This window comes from Salvelinus sp. IW2-2015, linkage group LG22 (assembly GCF_002910315.2).
Source record: "Salvelinus sp. IW2-2015 linkage group LG22, ASM291031v2, whole genome shotgun sequence".
NCBI classification, from domain to species: Eukaryota; Metazoa; Chordata; class Actinopteri; order Salmoniformes; family Salmonidae; genus Salvelinus; species Salvelinus sp. IW2-2015.
Genome location: NC_036862.1, coordinates 27,059,804 through 27,070,367, shown reverse-complemented (window position 1 = coordinate 27,070,367; position 10,564 = coordinate 27,059,804). Strand labels below are relative to the sequence as shown.

General features: G+C 43.4%; 1 protein-coding gene across 1 annotated transcript in view; it reads right to left on the bottom strand.

The window, feature by feature from the left end:
* The window catches only part of LOC111982703 (cell adhesion molecule DSCAM-like), a 148,154-nt gene that overhangs the window by 37,313 nt on the left and 100,277 nt on the right, over positions 1-10,564 (bottom strand). The window contains 6 exon segments of the mRNA XM_070433873.1: positions 324-623; positions 1,963-2,235; positions 3,444-3,740; positions 4,609-4,884; positions 5,105-5,383; positions 5,598-5,744. Of these exon segments, the coding sequence (XP_070289974.1) occupies positions 324-623; positions 1,963-2,235; positions 3,444-3,740; positions 4,609-4,884; positions 5,105-5,383; positions 5,598-5,744 (1,572 nt within the window).

Here is a 10,564-nt window from a genome sequence, read left to right as displayed (position 1 = left end):
AGGGTCACAGTTTTGCCATAGATCCCATCCTGGTCTGTGGGCTGCACCACAAACTGGGGAGGAACTGGAGGAGCAGAGGGAACCACACACAGACTGACTTTCTAGTACTTCTGAGACAGAAAGATAGTATGAGAGATAGATTAAGATTGACAAAAAGAGTGCAGTGGAGAGAAATATACAGTATAAAGACAGATGCGAAGCAACGGAGAGAGCAGCAGAGAAACAAACAGAAACAGAGAGAGAAAGAAAGACAGTACGAGTCAGGGAGTAAGAGGAGGGAGCCTAAGAGAAATATATCTAGAAGCAGTGACGGAGACAGGAACAATGTGATAGCCTCTTCTCACCCCTGACAATGAGCTGACTCTGGTGCTCAACGGCTGCAGCCTCGTTGCGTGCAATGCAGGTGTAGTTTCCGTTATGGTCTGGGGACAGGTTGGAGATCCGCAGTGAGCTGGTGAACTCTATGTTGTCGATGGTGACCCCCAGACTAGCAGGGATTGGCCGCCCGTCCTTCTGCCATGTGATGTCCAGGGGCTGGTCACCTGACATTACCACGCAGGGGATGAAGACACGCTGGCCAATGGAGAACCGCTGGAATGCAAAGGGCTGGATGTATGGTGGAACTGGAAGGGAACAGGAGAGATGATGACCATTACCACATTAGGCTGAGAGACAATACAATATACCGGTTCAATCTCCTGTGTCATACTTCAATCTTCTATCAATCCCTTTGGTTATTGGACATCGTTGTATAGACTCTGAACTCAAAAGGACTGAGAGTGAATCATCACATAATTCCACCTTAGTCATTCCTCCTGTCTAGCTGAACATTCTGTACTCTGAGTCAGAGCAAACAGTACCAAGCACAGGTGTACTATTCCAGAAACACTTGAAGGGGTGATTCTGTATTTTGGCGACTCATGCCATGTCAGTCTGTCTAGAAAGAGAAGATCAAAGAAAACCTAACGATCCTCAAGTGGGGAAAAACCACCATGTTAAACAAATTATTGGAGAATCAGGCCCCATGCTAGACTAGATAATGACCTAGATGTGAGATCTTCCTCAGTAAGTCCACTGTGGCACCTTCTCAGGGGACTCTCCAGCCATCTCGCAAGTCAGCTGTTTTTGAGAATCAACAAGTTAAAATAACACTGAAATAAGCAGCACTTCAGCGCTGATTGAATTCACAACAAAGTAGGGATAATGGACTCCTGCGATCTCACCAGCCGCTTTCAGAATTTGAAGCATGAGCAGAGCAAATTAACTAAGGTACTTGTAGCAGGGAAGTGTTGCTTTATATCATGTGGTCCCCCTTTTCCCCCGCCCCCCAGGCTCATCTTATGGAAATGTCTTAAGCAGTGGCTGCATCCTTCATGACATGGATATGAGGCGTGGGGAATCACTCGTTAACGTTACCATTACGTATTCTTGGGCCTCTGGTAATCAAGCTCAATCGCTACTATACGTGCAGTCATACAAATGACCCTAGCTCAGTCTCACATCCCATAGCAGTGCAGTCGTAGCAGTGGTGAATATGTTACTGTAGCTTATGGTACACAATGTGATGTGAAGGCCAATGGGAGTATAACCTGCGAGGTCACTTCCTATCTCTGCCTACAGCTTTGCCATGTTCTACTGTCCACACTCTCATACCTCTTAGAATGCTTATGTATCACATGGAGATGTGTGAAACTTACTCCTCAGCCTGCAGTCTCCTCACTTGCGCCAGTGAATAGCTAGCTTTTCATGTGGTGCCGACTGGTAAGAAACTTCCGGAGGGTGGTCGTGTGTGCTAGCATGGCAGAGGTCAGGAGTTTACGCCAGGTGTGAGCCAAATCGAGAGGAAGATGAACTCGCTAAGCAAGCAGCGTGACGTCCTTTACACTTACCCAAGTGTGGTATGCTAGTGTGTTTACTGTGTACTGTCACAGTGCATGAGTCAGGGAGACGGGCTCTTCCTACCTTTGACACTGAGATGGACGCTCTGATTGGTCTCTTGGTGAGGTTTGACCAATACCCTGCAATTGTACTCTCCCTGGTCCAGCTCCTGCACGTTAGACAGCTTCAGAGTGCCGTTGTTCTCAAAGGCCCGCTGCCTGTGGTTGAAGGGGAGCAGGTGGGAGTTCTTATACCACTTGATGGAATAATACGGGTAGCCAATAACGCGACAGTGGACATACGCGTCCCGCCCTGCGATGGCCGTGATGTTTTTCATTGGACGGATGCTGGCAGCCCCTAAAAATACAGAGAGGGAGAGAGAGCTCTCTATAAACACATTTATGGGTGAGGGGATTGTGACATGACAGTCAGCAACATCAAGCCGTATGTATTGACAGCACACCCAAATGTGTTCGTTTTTACCACCAGACCTCATGGTAGACTCTGAAGAGAGGGCTGTGAAATCAGGACCATATTAGACAAGAACARGTTAGGGTTGAATATGTAGACAAGGACAAGGTAGGGTTGGCTGACAGCTGAAAGACAGAACACTTTAGTGGACAATATTCACTGTATGAGTTAACTGAATTACAAATCCAAGATCCACTTGAAACTAATTGTCTCGTCTGAATAAATAATCTATACATTCAGCAACAACATAATAAGTAAAAACTAACTAAGGAAACAAGAGAGCGAGAACTATATTCCCTTTTGCAGTCTAAAGATAAAACCACCACCAGCCTAGAAACATGTAGTACAAAGTTAACCTATGTGATGCTCTACAGGATACACCACACTGGGCTGAAAACCTGCCTGTCAGTAAGGCCTACAAAGAAAATAATAATAAATTGGTCAACTGTGTTCAAACATCTAAACATGGAACAGCAGTGCAAATCAGCTGACGGGAATCATCTCAGGAACAGTGATCTGTGTAGAGGATCAGATTACTATTAAAGACAAGAAGTGAGGTACTATGTCCAACAAATAAGACACAATCAATAGAACAGATATGTTATGGATGGATCATACACACAATACACATAAACACACACTAACAAAACATGGGTGGTTGTGACCTGGCATTGTCATTGACAGTATGAGGGACTGACATGCAAACAGGCAAACAAGATATGGGTGACTAGAAGCAGTGTTAGGATAGAAAAAGCAAAATACCTGGAGTATCACAATCACACAAAGAGCATAGAGGGACGATGTGATGAGAGATTCACACAGGGATAAAAAATAAAAAAACACTAAGAAATTAGGGGAAACTAAACAATGGAGTCCAAAAGCTGCAACTGAGGAATAAAGGGAGCAAAGAGAAAGAAAGAAAGACAAAAGAAATCTGAAAATGAGTAAAAAGTAAAAAGGTTAGGAATCTGTAGGCACTTTACAAAGGAGGTACAACAAAAACCTAAAAGAAACAGGCATTGAATTTGGAAACCAAACAAACATGAGTTAGGTGTATGTTTTTGTTGTTTTGGAGGAGCTGATCTGACAAGCACCTCTTACGTTTATTCGAGCCTGGTGGTAGACCGCCCCGGCCGAGTTCCTGCAGGTGCAGCGATACACCCCTCCGTCCACCTCCTTAGTGTGAGTGATGTTCAGCTGGCTGACCACGTGGCCCTCGTTGGTCTCGTAGTGGCCGGGGTGGTGGTGGTTGTCCTTGATGACCGGGTCGTCGTCCAGGTTCCAGGTGCAGGAGGGAGGGGGAGTGCCTTTGACGTTACACACCAGGAAGACCGGTTCGTTGGGGTTGACCACCTTCTCACTGAAGGAGGACAGAATCTTCGGAGTGCCGTCTGAAAGGGGAGAGAGAGGGAGACCATGGGTAATGGTTAGTAGGAACTGAACAAAAACACCAATAGAATATCTATCATCTGTCACTCAAAGCTGTGCACCTACCTTTTGTCTTTGTCTGCCATTATTGGGGGCAGTCTTGGCCAAATAAAAAACAGCTTTATTTTAGTGGCCTGCTGTTGCTATCTGCTACCCAGGTATGTTCTACATCATTATAGATGATCAATATCCTCCTTATACAGTTCCGTGGCCACGCGAGACAGTTGCCCAAGCAACCAGGCTCAGGTAAGCAGTTTAAAGCTGACTGGGATAGTAGCCCTAATGACAGTGGCTGCTCTACAGCAGCACAACACAACGCATTAACACAGGCCCTGCATCGATCCAGGGCCAAAATCCCTTTGTGCTAAGTCAGTGCTGGTGCTACTAAACATACATGGAGACAAAACATACACACAACCAGGGGTGAAACTTTCACTGGGTACGGTGGGGACATGTCCCCCTCACATTCTGAAATTGCATTTTTGTCCCCCCAGTTTTATCATTGGAATGTGACACAAAACAAGGCAATGGTGTGCTGTAGGACTATGCAGACACCTCAGAGTGGTCGGGTAGGCTGTGTTTATCATACTGGATACATTTTTTAAATAATAATTATGTCCCCCCCACTTCTAACACAAAGGTTGCGCCCCTGCGCACAACATAAAACCGTGAACGCTCATGCTACAGTCAACTGCCAAGCGGTACAGTACACATGAAAAGAAAAACACATGGTAATATATTCTAACCACTATCTTGTTACAACACCACCAATATATCCAATAACTGCCATAGCAACATTGATCTTTATAAGAAACCGCTACTGTATCTCACCCTCCAAGATGACCGGAACAAAATCCTGAGCGGACATTTTGTTCTTCCTGGCGAAACATTGGTAGGCCCCGCCGTCGCTCTTGGCCATGCCCTCCATGATCAAGTTCTCCCTGCTGATGCCTGTGATCCGCACGTTGTTGCCGGGGTAGATGATCTCTCCGTTACGGTACCACGACAGCTCGTACTCATCAGAGCCACTGACACTGCAATGCAAGGACACCTTACTACCCACGCTGCCCTTCACCTTTCGTGGGCTGACCACCGCCTTCAGGGGCTCTGGACACCAGAGAAAACACAGAACACACATCAAAAACCACAAACCAAACTGGCGGCCTATGACATTGTTATACTGTGAAATAAATATTTTGTTGTGTGAACATTATCAAAGAAATAGATAAACAAAGTGACAGGGCTATAGCAGCTAACGCAGAGACATCATGGCACCCAGGCTGGGATAGCTCCTGATGTGTGAGTGTGATGTGGTGTTTGGACTCACGTTTGACCAGCAGCCGGCCCACCACCTCAGCGTTGCCATAGCTGTTCCACACCTCACACACGTAGGTGCCAGAGTCGGTGGGCTGGGCGCTCTCTATCAGCAGGCCCGTGACACTCTGGCGGAAACGTGTGTCGGGCTCCAGGGGGCTGTTGTCCTTCAGCCAGCGGTACTTGGGCATGGGATGGCCCGACGCCTTACAGGGCAGCTCTACCCGATGGGACGCCATGACCTCCCGACGGTCAAAGCCATCCAGAATCCCCGGCTCTGAGTTAGTGGGATCTTATGAGAGATAAGAGAGAGAATATGTTATGATAAGAATAGAGTTCACTATTAGAAGAGATAGTGTTACGATAGCATTCACTGTGTTGTGGACATTGCAATATATGAAGATGCAGAAGTTTCTGATGTATTACTGCAACATGGTGTACTGTACAGATATCTAGATGTTTCTGGGATACCATTATTTAAGGTATTTAGGGCACCATAGACTGACCTGACACAAAAAGCCGGGCGCTGTTGCTTTGCCTGGTCTCGCCAGTGTAGCGATGCCGTGTGGTGCAGCGGTAGTTATACAATCCATCCTCATTCTGGACATCCAGAATATACAAGGCTCCTGTGGTTGTGATGAGAAATCTAGGTCCTAGAAGAGAAAAAGAGAGAGGAGGGGTTATTCACATAAAAAAATACAGGAGGTCGTCTGGCCAATCAGCTCAATAGGAAGCTATTCATCCAGTTAGAAAATACACATGGTCCTGCAAAATCCATGGCATTCACAAACATGAATGACCTAATATATACAGTATACACTGTACAGTGCATTCGGAAAGTATTCAGACCCCTTGACCTTTTCGACATTTTGTTAAGTTACAGCCTTTTTCTAAAATGGATTAAATAAAATAAAAATCCTCAATCTACACACAATACACCAAAATGACAAAGCGAAAACAGGTTTCCAGAAATTTTTCCAAATGTATTAAAAATAAAAACAGAAATAACTTATTTACATATGTATTCAGACCCTTTGCTATGAGATCAGGTGCTTGAGATGTTTCTACAACTTGATTGGAGTCCACCTGTGGTAAATTCAACTGATTGGACATGATTTGGAAAGGCACACACCTGTCCATATAAGGTTCCACAGTTGACAGTGCATGTCAGAGCAAAAACCAAGCCATGAGGTCGAAGGAATTGTCCGTAGAGCTCCGAGACAGAATTGTGTCGAGGCACAGATCAAGGGAAGGGTACCAAACAATGCAGCATTGAATGTAACCCAAGAACACAGTGGCCTGCATCATTCTTAAATGGAAGAAGTTCGGAACCATCAAGACTCTTCCTAGAGGTGGCCGCCCGGCCAAACTGAGCAATCGGGGGAGAAGGGCATTGGTCAGGGAGGTGACCAAGAACCCAATGGTCACTCTGAAAGAGCTCCAGACTTCCTCTATGACAGCGCTGTCCATCCCTAGAGCTATAGTCCTGTAGGTTTTCACTCCAATCCCTCATCTAGAACACCTGMTTGTAATAATTAGCTGGTTGAAAAGATGAATCAGGTTGGTTACAACTGGGGTTGGAGTGAAAACCTACAGAGTATAACAGAACTCATATTGCAGGCAAAAACCAGAGAAAAAATCCAACCAGGAAGTGGGAAATCTGAGGTTGGTGGATTTTCAACTCAGCTCCTATTGAAGATACAGTGGGATATTGGTAATGTTGCACTTCTTAMGGCTTCCACTAGATGTCAACAGTCTTTAGAACCTTGTCTGATGCTTCTACTGTGAGGTGGGGCCGAAGGAGAGAGGAATGAGTCAGGTCTATCATGACCTGAACATGCCCTGACCATGCGCGTCCACGTGAGAGCAAGCTCTGTTCCATCGCACTTCTGAAGACAAAAGGAATACTCCGGTTGGAACATTATTGAAGAATTATGTTAAAAACATCCTAAAGATTGATTCAATACTTCGTTTGTCATGTTTTTACGGACTGTAATATAACTTTTTTAACTTTTCGTCCGTACTTTCCGCTGGACCTGCCCGCGCGTCGTGAGTTTGGAAAGTGTACTGAACGCTAGAACAACAAGGAGGAATTTGGACATAAATGATGGACATTATCGAACAAAACAAACATTTATTGTGGAACTATGATTCCTGGGAGTGCATTCTGATAAAGATCATCAAAGGTAAGTGAATGTTTATAATGTTACTTCTGACTTCTGTTGACTGCATAATATGGCGGATTTATTTGTGTCTTGATTGGGCTCTGAGCGCCTACTCAGATTATTGCATGGTTTGTTTTTTTCGTGAAGTTTTTTTAAAATCTGACACAGCAGTTGTATTAAGGAGAAGTGCATCTAATATTCCATGCATAACAGTTGTATCTTTTAGCAATGTTTATTATGAGTATTCCTGTAAATTGATGTGGCTCTCTGCAAAATCAAAGGATGTTTTGGAACTTCTGAACGTAAGGCGCCAATGTAAACTCAGATTTTTGGATATAAATCTGAACTTTACCGAACAAAACAAAACTTACATGTATTGTGTAACATGAAGTCGTATGAGTGTCATCTGATGAAGATCATCAAAGGTTAGTGATTAATTTTATCTATATTTCTGCTTTTTGTGAATCCTCTCTTTGGCTGGAAAAATGGCTGTGTTATTCTGTGAATAGGCATTCACCTAACATAAGCCTTTTTGAAATCGGACACTGTGGCTGGATTTACAACAAGTGTATCTTAAAATGGTGTAAAATACATGTATGTTTGAGGAATTTTAATTATGGGATTTCTGTTGTTTTGAATTTGGCGCCCTGCAGTTTCACTGGCTGTTGAAGAGGTGGGATTTTACCGTCTCACGTACCCTAGAGAGGTTAAACATGATCGAACATCTCTGGAGAGACCTGAAAATAGCTGTGCAGCGACGCTCCCCATCCAACCTGACAAAGCTTGAGAGGATGTGTAAAGAATGGGAGAAGCTCCCCAAATACAGGTGTGCCAAGCTTGTAGCGTCATACCCAAGAAGACTCAAGGCTGTAATCACTGCCAAAGGTGCTTCAACAAAGTACTGAGTAAAGGGCCTGAATACTTATGTAAATGTGATACTTCAGTTTTTTATTTGTTATATATTTGCAAAAATGTCTAAAAACCAGTTTTTGCTTTGTCATTATGGGGTACTGTGTGTAAATTGATGAGGGAAATTTAAATAAAAACAATGTTTTAGAATAAGGCTGTGATGTAACAAAATGTGGAAAAAGTCAAGGGGTCTGAATACTTTCCAAATGCACTTTATATACAAAAGTATATAGACACCCCTTCAAATTAGTGGATTCGGCTATTTCTGCCACACCTGTTGCTGACAGGTGTATAAAATCGAGCACATAGCCATGCAATCACCATAGATTGGACAGTGCAGTTATATTAACAAGAATTTAAGCTTTCAGCCGATATAAGACACTTATATGTACCGACATTTGTTGTTTCTCTAAAATCTGCGATCGTGACACAAGGCGCTGCATGATTTACAACTGTCCCATTGACGGGACGCCTATCCCTAAGAAGTTTTAACACTACAGCATACAATGACATTCTAAACGATTCTGCGCTTCCAACTTTGAGGCAACAGTTTGGGAAAGGACTTTCCTGTTTCAGCATGACAATGGCCACGTACAAAAAGCGAGGTCCATACAGAAATTATTTGTCGAGATCGGTGTGGAAGAACTTCCGACTGCGAGCCAGGCCTAATTGCCCAAACATCAGTGCCGACCTCACTAATGCGCTTGTGGCTGAATGGAAGCAAGTCCCTGCAGCAATGTTCCAGCATCTAGTTGAAAGCCTCCCAGAAGAGTTGGAGGCTGTTATAGCAGCAAAGGGGGGCCCAACTCCATATTAATGCCCATGATTTTGGAATGAGATGTTCCACGAGCAGGTGTCCACATGCTTTTGATCATGTAGTGCATATCCTTAAACATATCATACCAAGACCTTTTACCTGAAATAACCTTCACATTTGACCTCTGCCCTCCCTAGCTCCAGTAATCTATCTGGTCTGAGCCTCTGCTTCAGCAACCAAATCCTCTTTGGGTGTCACTAGCAGTTCAGTCTGTGCAGTAATATTATGTTAATTCTGGGGATCAAACCCGACTGAGTGGGGTTGTCAACAACCATAAGGAATGATACCTTCCTCTTGCAACCATATGCATGCGTTATCCCCAGGAGAGCAGACTGATGTCAAAACTGATCGAAAAAGCAATTTACAAGAGATTGTCTTCACTGTGCTTTGGCGAGCATGCTAAGACAGAGACAGCTTAGTGAGCATTTAGGTCCCAAGGTACACCAGCCAGGGGCAGCTTCAGTTAAAACCAACTATAGTAGCAGGGCTGTGCCTCGTCTCTGACAACGAGGAGGATGTCTTTAGATAAAGCCTGATCAAAATAGACTGTAAAACGTCATGCTTACAGGCCCCATGTGGCCTGAAATGTACAGAGAATCAATGACAAGTCAAGCGTACATGTTTTTTTTACAAAGTTACCAATTGGTCAAATATACAAAAGGACCGGATAAACCTACATTTAATATGGGCATATTTAATCATTAATTCAATATCTATTGTATATAAATAGATAATTACAAATACAGTGCCTTCAGAAAGTATTCAGACCCCTTGACTTTTTCCACATTTTGTTACGTTACAGCTTTCTTTATAAAATAGATTTTTTTTTAAATCCTCATCAATCTACAGACAATACACTATAATGACAAAGCGAAAACAGGTTTTTAGACATTTCTGCTAATTTATAAAAAAATWAAAAAAACAAGTACCTTTTTACATAAGTATTCAGACCCTTTGCTATGAGACTCGTAATTGAGCTCAGGTGCATCTTGTTTCCATTGATCATCCTTGAGATGTTTCTAAACTTGATTGGAGTCCACCTGTGGTAAATTCAATTGATTGGACATGATTTGGAAAGACACACACCTGTCTATATAAGGTCCCACAGATGACAGTGCATGTCAAAGCAAAAACCAAGGCATGAGGTCGAAGGAATTTACTGTAGAGCTCCGAGGCAGGATTGTGTCGAGGCATGGATCTGGGGAAGGGTACCAAAAAATGTCTGTAGCATTGAAGGTCCCCAAGAACACAGTGGCCTCCATCATACTTACAGCTGAAGTCGGAAGTTTACATACACTTAGGTTGGAGTCATTAAAACTCGTTTTTCAACCACTCCACAAATTTCTTGTTAACAAATTATAGTTTTGGCAAGTCGGTTAGGACATCTACTTTGTGCATGACACAAGTCATTATTCCAACAATTGTTTACAGACAGATTATTTCACTTATTCACAATTCCAGTGAGTCATAAGTTTACTTACAATAAGTTGACTGTGCCTTTGAAAAGCTTGGAAAATTCCAGAAAAGTATGTCATGGCTTTAGAAGCTTCTGATAGGTTAATTGACATACTTTGAGTCAATT